Source organism: Coturnix japonica, chromosome 6, assembly GCF_054131305.1.
Source record: "Coturnix japonica strain WE chromosome 6, WE-NBRP24, whole genome shotgun sequence".
Lineage (NCBI taxonomy): Eukaryota > Metazoa > Chordata > Aves > Galliformes > Phasianidae > Coturnix > Coturnix japonica.
In genome coordinates this window covers 37,397,672-37,420,229 of record NC_140668.1, presented here as the reverse complement: position 1 = coordinate 37,420,229, position 22,558 = coordinate 37,397,672, and the positions used below count along the sequence as shown (strand labels likewise).

General features: G+C 44.8%; 1 protein-coding gene across 4 annotated transcripts; it reads right to left on the bottom strand.

The window, feature by feature from the left end:
* Positions 1–705: 705 nt before the first annotated feature.
* ATP2C2 (ATPase secretory pathway Ca2+ transporting 2) lies at positions 706–20,824 on the bottom strand. Of its 4 annotated transcripts, XM_015874101.3 has the most exons (27): positions 20,549–20,824; positions 17,233–17,340; positions 16,684–16,800; positions 15,167–15,256; positions 15,056–15,091; positions 14,912–14,973; positions 14,317–14,425; positions 14,089–14,238; positions 13,915–13,983; positions 13,423–13,498; positions 13,117–13,183; positions 12,040–12,164; positions 10,180–10,277; positions 9,428–9,529; positions 8,960–9,049; positions 7,985–8,086; positions 7,432–7,588; positions 5,847–6,017; positions 5,208–5,305; positions 5,073–5,123; positions 4,564–4,730; positions 3,827–3,895; positions 3,638–3,754; positions 2,939–3,086; positions 2,277–2,372; positions 1,850–1,991; positions 706–1,179 (listed from the first exon to the last, which is right to left on the bottom strand). In XM_015874101.3, the coding sequence occupies exons 1-27, from the start codon at positions 20,648–20,650 to the stop codon at positions 1,067–1,069; spliced, it is 2,832 nt and encodes a 943-aa protein (XP_015729587.2). In that variant the 5' UTR covers positions 20,651–20,824; the 3' UTR covers positions 706–1,066. The 4 variants fall into 4 exon arrangements, 2 of the variants coding, with proteins under 2 accessions (XP_015729587.2, XP_085407999.1); XR_014947820.1 differs by lacking the exon at positions 5,208–5,305; XR_014947819.1 differs by lacking the exons at positions 5,073–5,123; positions 5,208–5,305.
* Positions 20,825–22,558: the final 1,734 nt, after the last annotated feature.

Below are 22,558 nucleotides of genomic sequence, written 5' to 3'. Positions count from 1 at the left end.
CCACTTGTTTTAAATAGGGTATATAGGAATTTGGTCTTGAGAGGACAGCACAAGAAATCACTCCGGCCATACATACTGCAATTCAGCTGTGCATTTAGTGTGCCTCTTAAATGGTGTATGGTAGGAAATGCTGTGCAGACAGCAGCTCATTGCATGCTGCATTCTCTAAGTGTGGTGCTGCTGACTTCAGTTTTAACACATCACTGTCAAACTCCCACCAAATGCCTCACAGTTCTTTGCTCAGGCCTCATCAGCACTTACTAAATACTGCCAAAGCAGAGTGTACCAGAAAATGGTTCTCAGCAGCAGGTTTGATCTTAACATCTCTCACTTTTACGCAGCTGTTGTTCCAACTCCAAAGCTCAACATCACACGCTCTTGTGTGAGCGAGTCCCTTCCCCATTAAATCCATCCACCGCTGCACACCAGCTCAGCCAACCACTTTGCTCCTCCTGGCTGCATAGGGACAAATAAACCACTGCAGTGTTCAGCGGAGGCTGACTGAGTTCTGCACTTCAGCTCTCAACTCTTGGTTTGAAAACTCAGCCCAGATTCCTTTAGAGTCCTGTTGGATCAAAGCTGAGGGATCACAGAATCTGGAAGCACTACAGATTGCTGACAGAAGGGCTCACAAAGGCACTTCTCTGTCCAGCTAATTAAAAAGATGGGTTTAACTCAAGAATCTCGTTCAGATACTTCTGTGCATCATTTTAAAACATAGAATTTTATTAATAAAAACCACAGTGATTTAAATAAATAAAACTTCAATTTATGCACAGCAGATTTTCCTGTACAGGTGTGAAGCTGCTTTACTCTGTTTGGGTGCTACCAGCATTCTCAGCGCAGAGATCAACGTTATAAAAATACACCTGATCTTGGTTTAAAACAGCAGCCATTCCAGAGGTGTCTGTAGAGCTCACATAGCTTACGTACAGGAAGGAACAGACCAGAGTGGGAAGAACTGCTGGTAGAGATTCACTGGGGTATCTTCAGAAAAGATGCGTTCCTTAGAGACCGGTGCTTTGAGTTACCCAGTGTCACAGCTCCACTCCGGGCACCTTTTGCATCAGTTCCTGTATTCCTTGCTGTGCTTCTGGTGGCAGCAGCGTTTTTCACAGAGTTTGACCAACTCGGACACAATGAAAACTGAGGAAGCCAGTCCAGTAAGAAAGAGCAAGTCTGTTGAGAGGAAACAGAGCGTGGGCAAACACAGTGGGCAGCTGGTTTTGTGTTGGGCTGAGGGCCATCCTGCAGTAGAGACCTGTTCTGATGCATCAGTACAGAGGTACAGCCTAGCAACGCTCATGGAAGCTGCTGGAGTGGAATAGACTTGTCTACTGTCTTGTCCACAATAGACAAGAAACATGCAGTCAGCTGGTACAGCCCACGTGATGGCTGGACATCATTGATCATTTGGAATCACTGAACCCTGCTTCTACCAATGTGCCCTAAGGTAAATAGGATATAATGCAACACAGAGTTTGCTCAGACTGATTCAAATGCTAAAATACGCACTGCATTTCAGCTCAGCAACATTTACTGAGCTTTCTGCAAAATGAAGCGACTCCATAATGATCCTGGATAGATTGATTTAACGAAAAATCATCAGAGCTCATGGAAGAACCTCAATCTGCCTGCATTTATGTACAGTGAATCAAAACTGAAAACCTACCCTGGAATATCGTTAACTACAAGCGTTTCTGTGTAACTGCTTCTATGTATTCAGGTATGTGTGCTGCTGCCTGATTTCTCCTAGCAGCAATCTCAGAGGAGCTATCACGTAACGACTTGGCAATTCCATCTGCTTTTTAAAGTAGCTTAGAAGATATATATGTATTTTGTAACTTACCCAGCACTCCTAAGTTCTCTGTCTGGAAGATCTTTTGTAATGGAGGGACATAAATCACAGCCAGCTGTCCCAGAAATGACCCAAGCACAGAATATAAGAACATGCGGTTCCGAAAGAAGCCTATTTCCAGTATCAGCTTTGTCTAGAGAAGGGGAAAAAAAGAAACATAGCATTTCCAAACCACGTATTTGAATGTCAGGCTGTTTCTTTGCACATAAACTCTACTACTATTGGGATTATTGCAGTTATATGAATGCAGATCTGGGTAGCTGAAAGCATTACATTTGAACAACGATGGATAGCAAAGATGATAAATATCACACAGCTTTAAAGGACTGTTAAAAAAAAATAAGCCTTCCCATGCAAAATGTTTGTGTTCTATGGGTTTTTTTTAGAGCAGAAATTATTGCTGACACGACGATCTCACCTGAGAGCGGCACGTCAGAGCATTGAAGAGGTCAAAAAAAACAAAGCACGTAAAAGTCATGGTTGTGGTCCGGGGGGTTATACCACCTGTAGGGTTCTGAATGCACACACAGAGTTCCAGGGGTTATTTAAGCCTTTCCATGCAATAAATGAACTAAATATTCCCTGTAACGATCCCAGGCAGTTCAAAGTACAGTCGAGCAAAAGAACAAATCTACTTCTAGATGGTATAGGTAGGCAGCATTGATTTCTTCCTGCTAATTGCTGGGTTTACGATCTTATCAACCCTATTTTTAACCAACATAGATTTTGTATGAAGCATATTCTAAAGTGAATTATCTGCACTGTTACAGCACTAATAATTTCAACTAACCAATATCTGCAGTATTTATGTGCTTGATATTCTTTACGGCTGTGGAACTCCAGAGGCTTCATTTCAAGTCACAAGTTTTTCTCATTCTAGATAGGAAAGGCCCAGTAAGAGGCAAGACAGGAAGGCAGAAACACAGCAAGGACTTTGGCTTCCTAACACCGTGCCCTTACTAATCCTTCCCCACTGCATGGACTTCAGGAAGTTAACGTGTACTGCCTTCAGAAATTGCCCTTCACTTCATTCTTCATCCACCCTGATGAAAACAAGACACCACTGCAGATTTTCCTCACCTCCTTCCAGAAGACAAAGAGGGTTCCACTGATGATAATTAGAGCTGACATGAAGATTTTCAGGATCAGTGATTTGCTGAGTATAGTGTCCGTAATACATCGGGGCGGCTGTTTGATTGTATCCCTATCAACAGGTTCAACTCCCAAGCTGCCTCAAATAGAAGAGGAATGCTGCGTTTAGTTAACACAGGTTGTCCTGAAATGATATTGCTGGTAAGAGAAGATGGATCTGGAAGATTAAATTCTTTTAAATAAAGCATGAGAGATGCCAGCATTCTGGCAATGTGACATAAGGCTGCATTATCTGTGAGAGCAAGATAAAAGCTCTCTTTTGTTTTGCAAAACAAACTGCTACAATGACATAATATTAAACTATCATAGTGCATCATACCCATATGTCATCAGAGAGGGAACGCTAGGGGTGAGATTTTGGCCAACACCCCTTCCATAATGAAGATGCTGTAATTAGCAGTTCAATGATGTTCTTGTATCTTGTGATTTTGGTTCCACCCCAAAACAGGAAGATGCCAAACCTCAAGTACAGAAGTAGTAAATAGCTTTAGGAGGGACCAGAAGGGAACATAAGTACATTTTGTCTTATTTAACCATCAAGTGATTGGCACACCGATAAGAAATCATAACAGCCTGTGCTCCTAAGCCAACACAAGCTGTTATGTTGCTTGTTTGTCTCTTTTATACCTTTGGGCTGGGGGCCCATCCATGATGATGTTGATCCATAAGATCTGCATAGCATTGAGTGGATTTGGTAGGTTGAGCACTGTTGACAGAGTAATTAGGCTCAAAGCTGAAATGCTCCTGCAAAGCACAAAAGAAGGTTTAGTCTGCACAGCTTTGCTTCCACAGCACTTAAAGCAAACAAGAACTTACGTGCTCAGCTGGAACCGGACAAAGTTTTTTATGTTGTAAAATATTCCTTTTCCCTCTTCTATTGCATTCCTGGAAGAGAGGGGAGAATTTATTAAATAACTAACATTAACAGTGTTTCACACTGAGATCTCTCTATGACACCTTGAAGATGAGTTACCTTCGCTAGCACTTAGCTGAAATAAAGGCCTCAGCTTAGAAAGAGGAGAACAATGCATCTTCTCAGTTAGAATGATTTTATCAGGACTAATCAATCTGAAAACTGTGGTTCATGTGGCCAGGCCTTGGTTCATAAAGCAGACATGTGACCTATTATATCCTCACTCTACTCTGCCTTCCATCCCTGTTGTTAGAAACCAGCAGAGTGTTGCAAATTATGCATCTTTCCCCTGAGCTTCTTGCACAAGGCAGAGGGAACAAGTCAAGATTACCCAGACTTGAAGGCACTTTTAAAGCTCCAGGTAGCTACAGTAACTGAGGAATCTCTATAGCTACAGCAACAAGAAGCCAGGGCTTTCAGGTGAAAGCCAGCTTTGTCACCACCACCTGAAACAAAAAAGTTATTGCAGTACACGCAACTGAAAGCGAGCCAGGCCATGCTGAGGAATTCATCTCCACTTACACATCCTGAATCTTGTGATTTTTCCAAGGCTGGTCACATAACAGCCTCATTGCAATGGATAACCAGAAAGCATCTGAAGTTAGAAAGGGTCAGATATTAGGGAAGTCTCTGAACCTACATTACTGTTGAGAAGTCATCGTCCACAAGGATCATGTTGGCAGCTTCTTTGCTGACATCTGTACCCGCCTGCCCCATTGCAATCCCAATATCGGCAGATTTCAGAGCCACGGCATCATTAACACCATCTCCTGTCATTGACACAATGGCACCAGCTCTCTGCAAAGCCTGTGGGGGAGAAGAGAAGGAGGGACTTTGAAGCCAGGAGAAGTCCTGTTGGCAATCACAGGATGGGCACAGAACAGAACTGCTGCACAGCTCTGAATGCAGATTGCTTGTTAATACCAAGCGTAATATTACTTGCATCTCTCAAACGACCCAGGAGAGGCATGCAGCAGGAACACTAACAGTATTGTCATAAGTAGTGCCAACCAAACCGTCTTTGGTTTTCTGGTCATTTAGTTTGAGCTGAGCTTGCCCTGGGAGATCAGGTCATGGACAGAACTCCTGAGACCCACCCTGTGCCTTATTTTTGCAAGGTTTACGATGGATGTGAGAAGCTTTTAGTACCTTTATGATTTTTAGCTTGTGCTTTGGACTTGTTCTAAAGAAAATGGAAATCTGAAAAACAAAAACACATGATGGTGTGAGATGGATGCTCGTGGTGATTAAACAAGGCCTTGATACCGTGTGCAAAACCATTACATTTTTGACAGTGGATGAGAGTTCTGACTCTTCCACTTGATCCAGCTCTTCCCCAGACATGGCTTTCAGTTTCCCATTGCAAAGACCAATATTCTGCCCTGCAAAGAAAAGCCCAGAATAAGATCCGCTCATCAGCTTTGGAAAAAGGCAGCTATTTTTCCTGACTTGAGCAGGGGCAGCAATTTAAGAGCTGGTAAAGGCAGTCACCGTGGCAGTGTGGAAGCAATGCAATACTCAGGGCTGGAGCTGGTACTATGTCCAGCCTTCTCCTCTCTGCTGCTTGCACTGTGTACTTCTAAAGACAAAAATGGGAAGCACAGAGATGCTCACACTTGGAACATCAGCAGAGTCCATAATCCCAGCAAGGCCATTTATCTCATTTAAGGGCACTACACTGAGATTTTGCCTTTCTTGCTCTAAAACAGCACAATTTACAGGAATTTGGCCCATAGCGCAGAGGTCTTTTATTACTGTGTTTAGTATTTGTTTCAATGGAAAAGGCAGGAAGTCAGTGATATTTAGAGCCTCTATTACACAAACAAAAAGAACAATAAAGATGGTCATTGATAGGTAACGTAACACAACACTGGACTGATTTGACAGAGTTCAGGCCCACAGGAAGGAAACCAGGTTCATTACCTATAGCCACAGCAGTTTCCAGGGCATCTCCAGTTATCATCTTTACTGAGACACCGGACTCAACAAGGACTTGCACAGCTTCTTTCACTCCAGCCCTGGGGGGATCAATTATTCCAACCAGACCCAAAAAGGTTAGTTTGCCAAGTTCTGAACCTGAAGCCAAAGCGAGTACTGGAAACAGAGGAGGGGGGAAAAGAAGACAACAAAGCAAAATTACTTACAATTCACTTCCGTACATTAAAATGGACATTTAGGGGAGATCTTAGCTTTCCAGTTTTCCAACTGAAAAAGTCATTTGAGCCAGATATTCAGATCTTATTCTATAGGAGGCTGAAAAAAATCACTCAGCTCAAATAATACAGGTTTGCCAGAATCAGAGCATTTCTGTTTCCTAGATTTCCCTTATGATTTATTTCTAATTTAAATATCTACCAATTCTTCCCTAAAAGCAAATGGATTGAGACAGTCTGGCATTAGACCAGATACTGTTGAAGCATTATGTAAAACAACAGTGACCCCGTGAAAACATAAGTGGGTTTTTTTTGTATTTTAATCTATAATTTGAGAAATAAATCCAGTTCAACTAGTGCAACTTCCATCACATGAAGAAAGGCTTTGAGCACATTGTTTCTGTTCTCATTGCCTAACCATATCATCCAATTGGTCCTGAATAACTCCGGGACATTTTGCCAGGTGTTCAGGGCAGCATCGCTCTGATGACTGAATCACAAACCCACAGCAGCCGCCTCAGCTAATTGCTTTTCTTCTGGAAGGTGATTTGCCATTCACAAACCAGATTTAGATACAGCCAAGCAAGCTCCAGACACCAGTAACTACATGACATGGGACTGGAGAACACATACATTAACTACATCTTCCAGACCTCGCTGCCAAGACATGTTCTCATTTACTTACATCCCTGGACCATGCACAGGAGATGATAAACCTTTGTTACTGTGTGAAAGTCTAAGATGTTACTGATGTGATGTCACGGGTTACCTAACATTACAAAACCATGACATGTGATTTCTCAGCAATGAAGGAAACACCACATTTATAACAATTTTTCCAGTTCATGCACTGACACAAAGTCAGGATCAAAAGGAGATTGTTACGTTTGGTCGTAATAAAGAACTGAACTAAACATCAAATGAAAATATCAGTGCTCGAATCCATGCTCTGACCCCCCTTTGCAGTTGCTTTTTGTCGCTCTTGAAACAGCTCTTTAAAGCAAAACTTGGCAGAGCATTGACTAGATCAGGCGAAGCTTTTCAATGCAACTTTCAGACTGTAACACAGATGATCACAACATTTCAGGGAAAAGAAACACTCACTGGTACCAGTGATTATTTTTAGCTCCTTTCATGCTCACTAATTTAAATACAGAAGGAAAAAGAAGGGAAAAAAAGGGAGAAAAGATTAATGGTAAGCAACACCCAGTGGACTAAAACCCTTGCTAGACTCTGACACGTACCATGAAGAGATCATGCAAGTGATGCTAAGGGTTAAACCTCTGCCCATCCTAACCAGAACAAAGCAGGAAGGCATTGGGGCATAAGAAGGGACACAGACAACAAGGACTGACCCCGGAGACCTGAGGAGCCCATTCTTTTCTCTTCCTGCTGGTAGGAGGCTTTCTGTTGAGGTGTGAGCATTAATGAGATGCCACTGCTGTTATACATAGTGCAATATCGAATCACTTCTTCAAATGCTCCTTTCATGAAGTAAATATCTTCCTGATCCTTTAAAGCAAGAACATAATGTATTTTATTGGGGGGCAGGGAGGGGGAAGAAATGGCATGAGAATGATCTTAGTTAAGTCAAGCTCCTTATTAAGCAGGGAGGGAAGAATGGCCAACGCTTTCTTCTAAGCATCACATCTCCCTTCCCCTGCCAGTTTTCAGCAACAGCTTTTGTTTGCCTGATCAAACCACTACACAGAAAGAATTCTCCAATTCGAGCACAGAACAACCAACTAAAATTACACCCAAGTCAGGAATTCTGAGGTTTGCTCAGTTTTTCCTCCTGATACAGTTAACTTCTGAAAGCACTGTTTGCTGAAGAGATACCATTTCATGCCCATTGTTGAGGTGCACAATTAGAAACACGAAACCAGCCCACAGCACTGTTTGCTTTACCTGATTTTTCAGGGTGCATTTCACAGCCATCCACTTCTGTTCGGAGCTAAATGGAATTTCCTTCTTCCGTGCATAAATATCTCTTATGTCAGCTAATTCCATCTGAAGTACAGTAAAATAAGAGAAGCACTGTAATGCTGCACAGTGCCAAAGCACGGCATATGTCAAGAACTGACCATGTACTTCAAAGGCAGTTGTATACCACAGAGCTCAAGAGAAAGCATGGGGAAGAGTAGAACCTCTGTTTCAATAAAACCTTTTCCCTTTGGTGCCTGATATGGGGTAAACTAACCCGTAGTTTGAAGCTTTTGTTCAGGCCCTCAGTGGGGCTTTGGATCAGCTTTGTTAGACTTACAGGCTTTAACATTAGGAGCTAAACCAGATGTCTGTATCGCTTCATCAGCCACCCGCATGCTGTAACTTACAGCCTACCTGAGCTCAGAGGGTCACAAGTTGTATAGGGCTGGTCTGATGATTCCTTGAGGTGCTTATGGCCTTCTGAATATGAGTACAATATTCATTCAAAACTCTTGTCTTATATAATCATGATCAGAAAGATGTAAACAGCTACCAGATGTTCCAACCCAGGGTGGCCCTATGCTATGCTTTCTGGCATGGCCAGTTCTTGCTTGCTTTTCACACTCATCTTCCTCCTGAACTCTTAACTGGAATCCAGAGGAAATGTAAACAGACATTTTGGTTTGAGCTCAGAATAACTGCACTAATTAACCAAGCAAAACAATTACTGCTGTTAGCACAGAAGCTCAGGGAAGGTGTTTGTCCACGACAAGAGACTTAAATGGGAGAGGTGTACATCTACAACCCTGGGGAGAAGAGAGAAGGAAAGAAAGGATAAAAGCAGTCTGCGGACTTCAAAGAAATGTGATTACTGCTGTCAGACTTACCAGGTCCAGCTTTTCCTTTTTTTGTTATTATTTTTTAGTACTGGAATGTTTTATATCTCAACAATCTCACCTTCATTGCAAGTGCAAGGAGAGCTCCTTCCGTGGGCTGTCCTATCACACTGTTTTTCCTGATAACAGCATTATTGACCACACAGCCAGCCTAGAAAACAGGCAGAAATGAACCATGTGAGTATTTCTACAAGTAAATTAATAGCTTTTTCTATCTCTTTAATTGAAATAGAGAGAGATTGGAAAACAAAAGCAACCACATCCCAAAAGATGTACTACTCCGTATAACTGCATCTCCTGAGATCAGTTCTTGTGCTTTCTAAACCTGCTTAATCCACAGAACATGCCCCTTTTTTGGGGTAAATTTTACATTTTGGATAAATGAACCTGAAGCAAAATACGGTATGTATCAAACCAACTTCATAAGTCATGAAAACTCAGACCTTCCTGTTATTGCTGCTAATGTGCTAATCTGTACTAATCAAAACTGAATGCAAACAGGACAAGCTGATTCATAACTTGTACTTACCTCCACTAGTTTTCCAACTGAGACGTTGGAAAATTCTTTAAGAATTTCCTTTGATGGCAGAAGATAAACATTTCCTTCTCCATTGTAGCCCACCCCACTGACCTGAGGAGAGGAGGGAGAGAAAACAACTTTCTCAGTGCCACACAAGACACATGGGGACACCAGGTCTCCATACAGCGAGGTGCACTTGAGTTCTGATTTTGAAGGGATGCTGGGATTTTTCTTTCTAGCTCAAGGCAATGCTGCTGGTAGTGAATGTATATTAAGAAAATATAAGACCAAAAGGATCAGCTTGTTTTCTGAACTCAAGGTCTGTAGAAGTGCTGTGCAGCTCAGTCAAGAGATCTTGTTCTTCGGTCACAGTGGGTTTTAGCTGGTATTGCTAAAGCACTGATCGTGCCTGCATTTATCAGCTCTGCAAGCAGGTAAATGAGCCAAGTATTAACTTACTCGTAATAAATATTCCTATAATAGATAGACTTCCAGGCTCTACAACAGATTTCAGTGTTTACAGTTGCAGAGAACAGCAGATGAAGTCAGTTTGTTTATGGCTTTTGTACAGACAGAGCTGGGGCTGCACGTCTCTCCAGCACTGTGAAAGTCCCTTCTCTTTGACCAAGGCAGCGATGTACAGTGACATGCTTTTCTGGGGACCAACTCAATGCTCCATATTTGGGCTTTATAGAACTAAAAGCAAGTCAGCCCCACTGAGCTTAAATAGGAAGGTCCACATCACATCACCACCTCCATACCTCTGCCTGGAAGCCGTCTGAGGTCACGAGCCGAGTCACTGTCATCTCATTGGCAGTCAGAGTGCCCGTCTTGTCTGAGCAGATGACATTGCAGCAGCCTGATGCAGGGAAGATTTTAAATCAGAACTCATTAAGTTGTAAGGAAAGGATGAGAGGAAAGGAATTGGATTATGCTTCATGGCATTGTGCAAGTGATTTAATTGTGAGATGCAGTAGGAGACATTTAAAGATGTCTACATTGTCTTGAGCATCAGGTTATGAGCAGCCAAAGAAGACCATGATCTCCAGGAGGTGGCCAGCATATCCAGGCACGGCACAACAACAGAAAAGCTATTACTATGTTCCAAGAAGAAGTATCAAATTCTCACTCTGCCACAAGCTGCCTCAGATGGACTGTTTAACAAACCCTTGCAGTTTTGACTTGACTGGCTTTTCTGTGCTATCGCCTCTAATGTTTCATTTTCAATTACTTTCAGTTACAGAACCAGGTAAAGCTGGAGGATCACGGCCTCAAGTTGCACTAGGGGACATTCAGGTTGGACATGAGGGAAAAATTATTCTCTGAAAGAGTGGTCAGGCACTGGAATGCCTGGGAGGCCCAGGGAGTGGTGAAACCACCACTGAAGGTGCTCAAGGAACATTTAGATGCTGTATTGACGGATGTGGTTTAGCAAGGAAATATTGGTGGTAGGTGGATGGTTGGACTGGATGATCTTGGAGGTCTTTTCCAACCTTGGTGATTCTCTAATTATTTTCCTCCCTTTTAGAACCTTACTGTACAATTTATGTACAGAAAGTACAGCTTTTTTCACTTCTAGGTCATCTGGCAGAGTACCTGGACATCTGGCAGTTATGCCTATTTGGGTGCAGCCCTTCCAGAACAAAATTCTTAATGAGATAAGGCAGTCTCAGATGTCTTGGGTCAGGGCAGGTACAATAAAATCAGGGTGATAAGATTCCTTAACTGCAGAACAAACAAGGACAGTTTAAACAATAGCAGCATTTCAAAGTCAGACAAATCTTAGCTGCAGATCCGGCTGCACAGCAGATATCTTGAACTACCTAGGCCCAGCTTGGCATCTGGTGCACATTTTAATGAGTAATCCTAAATGCACAATGTATCTTCCCCTTCATATAATTGCCATACTGACCAAGGTCAGAATAGCAAAGCCTGGAACACAGCGACCTGGGGATGAGAGCCAGTTTGAAGATAGGAGGAGGTGAAGGAATACTTTCATAAGAGTTTATTCTGCCCCATGCTGTGAGAGTGGGCTGGATGCCTTCTCAACATCCTCTCTTATCCCTTCTTCCCACAGCTCTTTGGACATGAGGGAGATGGCTACATAGACTGCAAGAAAGCAGATAGTTTTGTCAATACCACCATGCTCAACTTGAGGGGCTGCAGGGCTTTGTAGCCAGGCAGTGAAGTTGATGGCAGGGACCTGCAAGATGGTCCCATGAAACAGGGGAAACCCAGCATTTCAACCCAAACAGAGCAGGCATGGCTGCAGAGGAGCATTGCTCCCCATGGGCCACTGTCATGGGTTGGGTTGCAGCAGGAGGAAGATGCCACAGTTGATTTCTCTCTGCATCACTCATAGTGGATGACAGCACCTGATCATGTTACTGTCACTAAAATAAGGGAAAAAGGTGAGGAACATGGAGTAGCATTAAAGTCTGAGTGGGTGCCCAGTAAGCATATCCCAAGATAAAATACACATACTTCTATATTAAAATAATAAATAAGTAACAAAGCAATTAAATAAAGTAATACAAATTATGTGATAGAATAAAAATCAAACAGAGGCTCAACTGAATTTGAATGAATGACCAAAACCTGTGGCTCCTTTGCAAACTCACCTAATGTTTCTACAATGGGCAGCTTCTTCACAATCACTCTTTTCTTGGCCATGCGAAGAACACCCAGCACCAGCGTCACAGTGACCACGATGGGAAGGCCCTCTGGGATGGCAGCCACCGCCAGGCTGGGGACAACAGAGAGAAAATGGTTCCAATATACATGTCAGACTGAAAGTGCTGACCAACCTTTCCAAAGGGACATCACATCTCATGTGGCAGCTACTGAATCCCATCCACACACAGCCCCACATCTCCTACATGTGGTTGCAAACTACATCAGGAGCTGCACAGCATCTCTATGCTGCGCACACCGAATGCAGTCAACATTAAAGCCCACAACGGCTGGCATGCATAGAAAACTCAGATGCTGGCCACATCTGTCCTTTAATTATTCCTTGGGTAATTGAGCACTTCCACTTATAAATCCAAAGCGTAACCAAGGAGGACTTTCAAAGCCATGGGCTGCTCCCAGCGTTCACACCCAGCTGCTTTTCTTTGCCACTTCACTGACTGTTGCTCTGTTGTCTCGTCACCTGCAGTTTTGTTTTTATTTTTATTTTCATTTCCATGGAAAGCTTTTTCTGAAGGACACATTTGAGAGTCATCGCAACATCAAACAATAGATTTTATGGGCGCTACTAAAAACACATGGTTTATTATGTTTGATTAAGGGCTTGTACATGCATTTCATGCCCATAAAACGCACATTCCTGTCACTATGTGTAAATCTAGAAAGAACAGCAAAGGCTAATATTTGCTGTTGTTCACTCCCACTAAATTCATAGTACAGACAGGAAAGGACATTCGCGGCAGGATGAACTGGGAAGTGCCAGTGAAGACTTTCTGAATACTTTGTTCAGAGAAAATAAGGAGAAATATATTTGAATGTAATTGATTTCCAGAGACATCTATGCTTCTTTTTCTGCTAAACTCAATCGTAAAGCCAACATTAATCACACTGGTGCAAGATCAGTATGTGCAAGCTCTGTTTTGTGAGGTGTCCACTGTTTTGAACAGGAAACTCCATGGGACATATTTCAGTACAAATCAAAGAGAAAGGAGCTTTCAAGTCCTCACCTAACTCCAATGGTGAACATGCTGAGAAGATGCTTCCCTTGTAACCAGCCAATGAGCATTATTAAACCTAGCGTGGGGAAAACATCTGATTAAAAACCATTAAGAAAATTATACCTCTCCAATCTGCTTTAGCTGTTGTTGGAAAAGGAATTATACAGTGCAGCAGATCTCTCCTTCCCAGGAATCTCTGCTTACACCTCCCCAAATCCCATTCATCCCCATCAAGTACTTTCGAGAGCAGCAGCCCTGGAGCACTGAGGGCTCTCCCAGCCCCACACACAGCTGTAAGCATTGTGTTCAACTTACCAATTATACCAAAGGAGAAAAGGGTGAGTTGCTTCCCCAGCCTGTCCATGCTTTTTTGGAGAGGCGTTTTGGGAGTCTGGAAATATGAGAAAACAGCTGTTTTTCCTTTGTGCGTTAGGAAAGATGAGAAGATAAAGGTAAGGTAGAATGATGGCCCTCACAATTGCCCCTTACTGCTCAGTGCTTACCCACTCCAAACCTAAGATCAAGAGCTGATTAGTTTCTAACACCTCATCTGCGTTTGGTTCAGAGCTGCAGCCAGTGAAAGCACGGCACGTATAGAACTATGAATGTATACAGCTAGAGGAAGTGGAGGAAAATAAATAAAGAAAACCAACCAAACAAGAAGCCATATGGCTCAGGCATCTCTCAGTCATGTAGGCATTCAATAGCAGAGACCTAAACAGCAGAGATCTAATGCATTAACTCCCCGCAGTGCTTCCTCTCATGATTTTCACCCAGCACATGCACCATTTCCAGAGACTTCTTTACCTCTTCAGCTTGCATCATTTTGAACACCTCTCCAAACTGTGAGTTTTCACCTGTCCCGATAACTACACCCTGAAAAGAGGGGGAGGAAGGAAAGGAGAAAAGTAAATGAAGAATCTTATTTCAAAGATTCTGTGATTACCATCAGGGAAAAGACTGGGGGATGAGAGGACTCACTTTTCCCTTCCCATATCGCACCAGGGTCCCCATGAAAACAACATTGCTCAGTGTGGTTATGTCTCCAGCTTCCAGTAACACACCATCGGTCTTGTTGCAAGGCTCAGCTTCTCCTGTAAAACTGGATTCATCCACCAGCAGATCTGTAACCTAAATAAAAACACGCTATTTCTTGCACTGCTAAGACACCCTATCAAAGCTGGCCCTTGTCCACGGAGCTGCATTTACCTCTATCAGCCTGAGGTCTGCGGGGACCCTATCACCAACAGAAAGATATATGATATCTCCAGGCACAAGCTCTCTTGCTAGAAGATGCTGCAGTTTTCCTTCCCTCAAGCTAGATTAGACAAATAGAAAAAGAAGAAAAGAAAGCAGGCTGTGAGCTCATTATTCTTTCTGCAGGCTCAGGAATGACAGGGAGGAAAGCAAGAGCCCTGCCCCAAGGACCGTGCAATGTAAATAACAAAATCTGCACTAACCATAGAATCATAGAATGGTTTGTGTCAGAAGAGACCTCAGAAATCATCTTGTTCCAAACCCTTGCTATGGGCAAGGACATCTCCCATTAGACCATGAGAAAAGAGAATTCCTTCCCTCTTGCTCTCATTTTAAATTCTTAAACAGATGGGCACAGTATAGGATATTTACATGCTACCAATAAATGACATGAACAGCATTTATATGGTAAAAGCCTTACAGACCCACAGTTCCAGCCCCCTGTCACTGGTATGGACACCTCCCACTAAAGCAGGTTGCTTAAAGCTACATGCAGTGCAGCCCATAACCCACAGGACTCACACCCCACCAGCCAGCTGTGCCTCACCAGTTGCACTCAGGGGGGACCAACTTGTTCAGCTCTTCCAGAGACTTTTCAGAACGATATTCCTTTTAAATCAGAAAGGAAAAGAAAGCCAAGTCAGATGAGTGACCTGCTGGGGGCTGTGGGGCTGAGCCCTGCTGCACGTACCTGGATGAAGGCCACGGTGACCACGATGAGCACAGCCTGAGGACAGAGAGGTGTTACAGGCACATTGGCTTTAGGAAGTAAAGGGTCAGGGTTCAGGAGATGTGCACCTACCATGGTGATGCTTGCAGCATCCTCGTATTCCTTAGTGATGACGCTTACCAAAGCGGAAGCCAGCAGCAAGAGAATGAGGGGATTTTTAAACTGAAAAAAGAAATTAAATCAATCAGAACATAAACATGGTCTGAGCTGGTCTCAGAGCTGTTCAGAAAGGCAAGGATTTCACGTAGGGCAGGGCAAGCTCTGAAATCGCCTTAGAGGCACAACAGGTGCAGACAAAAACCTTTTATTGTCTTTTAGAATTTGATACTAGAAATCCTCTCTCTCCCTTTTTCTTCCCCCTTTTCTCCTCATCAATCTGCCAAGCTCTGCCCTGGCCACAGGAGCCAGCACTGTCAGGTGTTACAAACCTCCCCCCACCCAAAAATGGAAACCATCACCAAGATCAGAATGGGGAAGCCACACTATGGGGGAGTTTCTCACTTTTCCCTTCACTTTTAGGCATGGATTTTAAGGGCCCTGCTCACATGTGCAAAAATCACCACTCCATTTAGCTAGAATGGGAACTGGTGGCACTGAATAGTTCGTTTCATGTCCTCGTAGGAGAAATGGTTTAAGATAGTCAAAGAAGAGTCACAAAAAACCCCAAAAAGCCAACAATGAAACCAAACAACTCAGCACCTCACTATTTATTGAAAATGAAAGAATCATTGAAGAGATTCAGTGATGCTTACACCAAAGCAATAAAAGTGTATTGGTGACACAGGAAAAAAATGATAATCCATGAAATAAAAAGAAAGCCTTCCAAAGCAAGGAAAATCTTCCTTATCCAGCTAAAATAATACCAAAGGGAGCAAAGTAATAATAATAAAAATTAAGAAAATAGCCAAAGAGTCAACTTGCTGGCTGAAAACAAACAAAGAAGCAAATAAAACCACACTTCTTATTTGGTTACGTACTGAAAGAATCACAGAAGCTCCAATAGTCAAGGTTGGAAAAGACCTCCAAGATCATCCAGCCCAACCATCCGTCTACTGCCAACATCTCCCCAATACACCATGTCCCTCACTATCACATCTAAACCTTTCTTGACCACCTCCAGGTACGGTGACTCCACCACTCCCTGGGCAGGGGAGGTGGCCTTCCAGAGATAAAAGATTCTCCTAGGAGAGGTGAAAGATGCTTTCAATATATATGAGAGCATTTAAGAAAACTCTGTCAGGTTTGCCTGACTCCTGGGTACAGTTGGCTTTCCCAAACCTTCCCTGATTTTATCACTTGCCTTAAAGAGAACAGATGCGCTCCAGAAATCAGTTCACTGAGCTATAACTTTTGATTCGTGGGCTGCATGGAGATAAAAAGGTTTATTTTCATTTTAAGATGTTATCTCCAGGTTAAATGAACCCGCATCTGCACCTCACAATGGCTTTACTGTGGGAACAGCTTCTGGATCTCAGGCACGTCCTGTCCCAGGGCTGAATCCATGGAATATTTCAATATAGAGACTTGTTTGAGCCACCCCAGCTAGGGGCTATCAGCAGGAACCAAGAATCCATGCCAAAAACACTTACCTGGTCCAGGTATTTCTTCCATATAGGCTCTGAGGCATCCACTGAAAATTCATTCCAACCATGTTTCATCCTGCGCTGTAGCACAGAAAACTCGGAGAGCCCAGTTTGTAAATCAACCTAGCAGGACATCAATGTAAAACAACGTTACACGGATACTCACAGAAAACTGCTACAAATCCAAGTCTCAACATCAGTTTCTCACTTTGCCCAGGAACAAAGCAACTCTCTAGGAAACCCCCTCCTATGCCTCAGCATCCCTCCATCCATCTTGCTGGCCACGTGCAGCAGCCACAATGCCAGGCATTGCACACAGCTGGGGACCAGCAATTCACTCAGCAGCAGCAATGCTGTGGGTGGGGGACAGGGCAGAGCTGGGGTGTGGGGATCAGGCTGTCAAGTTAGATCTGGAATTAAACCTGCTCTAAAAAGCAGGGAAAATATGTTGTGTGCACTCTCATGACAATGATTTCTAAGGAGCTGCTGATGATTTGGGTCAACAGCTGCACAGTCTGCAGCATTATGTTCATGAATGTAGCCAAAACCCCTTACATTTAAGGCTTTGGCCAAGTCTTCTTTATGGTATTTACATGCATCTTTTGGCAGCAGAACTGTCACCTCCTTCTCCTGCTCAATGACTTTCAGCTCACACTCCTGGCTCTGCAGAGAGGAGATAAAGCACTTGTTAGACGAGGGTCCCATCAGCAGAAAGCCATTTAACATTTCTCTATCCCTCCCTCAACACCATTCTCTTATCCTATCAGCCCTGTGGCTCCATAGGTCATAAAACTATTTCCCATCACAGCTCTTTAAAATACTCCCTAATTAATCCTCAGCCCCAAAGTCGGTGCAACTCATTGCCCTACAGTCCCAGTGTTCACCCCAAGGCAGATGGAATGCTCTGTGCTTGCAGGCAGGAGACCCTTCCTGTAGGCAGTGGGAGAGCAGGACATCTGTTTGCAGCCAGAATGACCAACATTATTACACTCTGTTCTGTTGGGTTATTAGGCTAAATGGTCGGTTTATCTCCATTGCAATCCCCTCTGGCTGCGTGGCAGAGATGGGCAGGCCAGGACTGGGACCAGCTGAGTGGCTTTCTATCAAAGCCTCACAATGGGTGAGGTGCTGCCTCGGTTAAAAGGCCACCTGAACCTTCTTATCAGCTGGCAGAATGTGACACGATTAGGAGCTGGATTGCCAAAAGACAAACATGCGGCAGTTCTGTGGAAAAGAAAGCATGAGGGGCCCTGTTGTTTGTAGGGATCCTGCCCAAGATAAGCATTTTATCATGCCAGCGTTGCCAGTGTTTTACTGTGTGTTCTATGCTCAGAGCAAGGAAAGCCTGGTTTTACTTGTTAAAGACAAAACCAACCTGTCAGAGGGAAAAAAGAATGGTAATGGTGAGCTGGGATGATCTCTGCCCCAACAGGAGGAGGCAGACCCCACCTCCACTGCCTCCAAGAGGAGAGAAACCAGCCTCATCTTATGGAGCTCATGGGTTAATGAAAGGTGTTGGAGGATGGGAAGCAGCACAGGCAAGAGGCAAAGTGCCTGCAGTCCTACAGAGCTGGTAGGAGCAGCCAGGTCTGCCAGCTCCTGCTCTATCACCAGTATTTACCTTTGGGAAGGTGTGGAGGAGAGGAATGATGGCAGCACATGCGTGGATGTATGAGCACCACGGCTGCTGTGAATGAGTGCTTTTATTGCTGTGAGCTAATCCATAGTGATCAACCTGTGCCTGGCCAGGACTGCCCACCAGCATGGCATGGTTTCTATTTCCAGGACAGCTCCAGTGATGCACAAGTTGGGAGCATGCTTTGCATCACTTTCTATTTATGTCTTAAACCAGATGTAGGCTATCAACATTAACAATTCATATTTTCAGCTCTTTCTCCCTTACACATAACTCGAGCACAATAGAGTGACACTGTACAGCTGAACAAGATACAACAAAACCAGAATCAGAACTTACCCACTGCTTTGCAAGCTCAGGGGATGCTGGGGAACAGCAGAGCTCTGTGGCAGAGCTGTGCAGCTGTTTGTCCCATCACCTCCATCCTTGGCCACAAAACAACCCATCAATTGTTATGCAGCAAGGGGAAAAGCTTGGGGCTCCTGGATCAGTTTGTGTGTTGTAAATGTGGTTGAAAGTAGTCTAAGTTATTTAGAGGTCCTTTAAAGCCTTCAGCAGAAGACTTCTTGTGTATTCTCCATGCTTACTGAATGAAATAAGCCCACCTCAGCCCTGAATGGAGGACAGGGCTGGGTAGTGTCTGTGCTCCAGGCTCTGGCTCCTGAGACTTGAGTGGATTCAATGCAGTGAGGGAAAGGACAAAAAGGGTTTTGCTGATGTGAAGTGCCTGAGGTGTCAGGGAGATGTGAGTCATTTACCAGGCTAAATCACAGCCTGGGAATACGCTCCTGATACATCAAGTTGTTCAAGCCATGGCAGTTACTGGGATGCATACGAGATACAAATAATTGCTGGGTGAACTTAAATAGCACAGCTTGGAAATTTTCTTTTTGGGGTGAAATAACTGTGCTATTCATTACTCCACCCAACAGACCAGCAGTGACCCCATAGGCCTTGAAAGGGTTTCTACTTGTGACAGCATTGTTAGAAGGTTTTCTGGTGTGCCCCTAAGTAACAGGAACATTCAGAAAGGCTCTGGAATGAGACCCCTCCTGACATCCTCCATCCCCTGCAGAGCTGTGCTGCAATGGATGCCTTGTGTTGAGCCTGCTATGGGTCCTCCAAGGACCCACCTGAAGCCGCAATGCTTTCCCATCTCTGACTACTCGCTGTGCCCACAGCAGAAACTCTGGTCACTCCTGCCATGCTATGAGCACGTCACACTCTGCAGGACCAGAGCTATAATTCAAGCAGGGCGTATGTCCTGCAGTAAATATGTATCACTGTTTACTTTGGCACAGGCACAGAACGAGTTGGCCTAATTGCTGGAAACAACCTGACTGCACAGTGTTAGAAACCTCAGCCTCCCATTGAAACAAGACTGAAGACATTTACAGTCTCAGCAGCATCGCCCTCTCCTTGGGGCCAGGAGTTGTGCTTGAGGAGCACGGAGCAGCACCACCCACTGTGCTGCTATGGGGAAGAGCTCAATGCCTTGCTTTCTTCTCTCTGTTACACTGATCAGCCCCTCTGCTGGAAAGACAAGGCTCTGAAAGGCTCAGAGGATTAGCAGGAGTGATATCTGAGAACAGGCTTCAATCAGATGATTGCAGGAAAGAACCTGAGGATCTGGAAGCGCATGGATGGTTTTGTAGGGACAGGACTAAGGGCGAACCCTGCAGGCTGAGGATCGGGTTCATGTGGGAGGGCACCGCATTGCTCTGATGTGTGGGAGAAAAGTGTGTCTTAAGCAATGGAAATCCCTGTGCTGAGCAAACGTGGCAACAAAAGAATCCCAGACCGCAAGTTTTAGCGGAGAAAAACCAACAGTAGCAACAAATGTCACACCTGAACTACCGTGCTTTGACCCCTTGGTGATGGCAGCGATAAGAGGTAGTAAAAACCAGCATTCATACATCAGCATCTCACAGGAAAAGCGAGCATTCAGGAGCCTCAGTGCAAAGCCCAGGAGCAACACAGGGAACCCACAGGGTGGGTGCTCTGCCCTACAACCTGCAGGCCCTGAGCTGTGTGCAGTGCATGCATCCCATAGAAACAAGCCCCCTCCTCACCCTGCTGCCTGGCAGACATTGTTACCCCCATTGCAGCTCGCAGAGCACAGCTACATCGCACTCCCACGGCACAGAGCAGACTGGCAGGCAGAGGCGACAGACTCAACCTCAGGCACACAAAGTATTTCAGCAGGTCCCAGCCAAGGCTTTGGGAAATCCTCACCTCCTCTTCCGGCTCGATGCTCCCGAGGGGCTGATATTTCTGTGTGAGACGAGCAGATGGACGCTTGGGGAGCAGTTTGGAGAGCATTCCTTCTACCATCATTGCCGGGGCAGTGGGAGCACCCGGTGCCACGGGCACTGCTCAGATTGCCCTGCAAGTGCAGGGCTGTGGTTACAGGCAGGGAGAGGCAGTGTCACCTGCTGCCAAGTCACGCCTTCAGCTGCAGGTGCTGGAGGGAGGCTGCGCACCCTTCCCCATAAAGCCAGAGAATAACTATGTGTGTTTAAGAGTGGCTGTGGTGATATGAGAGCACGGTGTGTGTGTGTGCACAGCACCTGGAGATCACACTGAGGGCTTACCAGCTTGGGTTTTCTTTTGCTTGCTGCAAAGCTGCAGGGCACCGATGCATAGCGTGTGTGTAAGGTGAGCTCCCACCCTGATCAGGGTGAACCCACCTGTGGTGTTGATTTATTAACCAGCACAGTTGTTCATGTGCCAGAGGGGAGTGTTTTCTTAGTGGATCTCAACATATGGATGAGGTTAAACAGCCGCATCCTTTGGGAGATTCATAGCTGCCTGTCAGGGAGCATCATGCTGAGGTCTGCACCAGGAAACTTACATGCTCCCCCAGGCAGTGTGACTGCAGGGCTCCCTGAGGCTTAAACTGTCCCTCCGGGGTAGGCTAACTGTGGGATTAAACCCTACCTCACCAGGGAAAGCTGTGGTTAGGGAACAAAGGTCATTCCCAGTCAAAGAAAAAAAAACAACTGTGCCACTATCTGCAGAAGAACAGTTTTCTCCCAGGACCTCTTGTTCCCAACATGCCATGCCCTGCTGGATTGAAGATTCCTTTCCAAAGGCTGAGGGAAAAGCAAAATGGTTGGGAAATGCTCTGCAAACAGCTGACCTCTCGTAAAACAAGGCTGGGACTTCCTACCTCTCTCAGCTCCCGATTGAGAAATGCTTTCTTAATGACCCGAAACAGACGCGTCAGGCAGATGAAGGAAGTTCCTGCATCGCTGCAACAATGCTCCTTCCTATGGGAAAACAGCTGGGATGTTCACGTCCAGGTCTTCAGAGCCTTAGTGGGGGCTTAAAGGCAGCCCGGGCTCTCAGAGGCACTGGGTAAGTTCAAAACTTACCAAAGTCTAAGGGAATAAGGTGGCAAATTATCCCGGCATTCAACATGCATTTGATTACTTTATGTCCTTCTGTAGCTTTTGCAAAGAGCAGAAGTGCAGCCAGCTGGCTTTGCTGTGGTCCTGATAAATAAAGCAGGTAGCGCCAGGCAAGGAAATGCATCCTGTTGGTCATCTGAGCATGTCTGTCATGGGGTCTTGTTGAATCATCCCTCATGTCCTGATAGAAAAACACTGAAAAACATTTCCTCCCTGTCTGTGCTCGTAGGAAAGATTTGCCTGAGCTTGTCCTTGCTGTTCTGACCCCCAAACCTCTCCCACTATCCACACAGCCAGCACATGGTAGAAGAGCAACCAATACGTAAAACCTCAGCTCCTCCTGAGGCCAGCTTTGTGCAATGTGTGTGGGTTGTACAACCCCAAGCGTGGCTCTCGTTAGCCAAGCGCTGCTGACAACGCAGCTAATTGAGCAACAGGCTCTTGTTGCTGGTTTCCTCCTATAACTTCCTCCTCTTGGCACAAAGCTGCTGCTTGTGGAGACACACGTAGCTCAGTATTGAATAAACAACCTAGAGAAGAACAAAATCCTGAGTCTATGTAAGGTACAGAGGCTGACCTGCCCCAGCCCCAGTGATTCTAAGTGCAAGCTCAAAAGGTTACATCTGGATGCTGCTTTCTGTCCAAAACTGAGCATTTCAGGCTCTGGCTTGTGTGAAGCAAGCACAGTCCCCTTGGGAATAGATCTCATCCCAGCCCTGGCAGCACAAAAGTTTGATCCAGAGGAAGATTTGCCAGCAAAGCAGCCTAGGCAGAAAGCTGTCTATGTATCACAGAGGGCTGTTTCCATCCCAGAGGCCCCACGGATGGGTGC

Excerpts from the sequence above, each read along its gene's own strand:
- ATP2C2 (XM_015874101.3), bottom strand. The coding sequence starts at position 20,650 with ATGATGGTAGAAGGAATGCTCTCCAAACTGCTCCCCAAGCGTCCATCT. Across the intron at positions 15,092-15,166 it reads ATGCTGCAAGCATCACCATG|GCTGTGCTCATCGTGGTCAC; the intron begins GTAGGTGCACAT and ends CTCTGTCCTCAG. Across the intron at positions 4,731-5,072 it reads ACAAGCTAAAAATCATAAAG|GCTTTGCAGAGAGCTGGTGC; the intron begins GTACTAAAAGCT and ends TCTCCCCCACAG.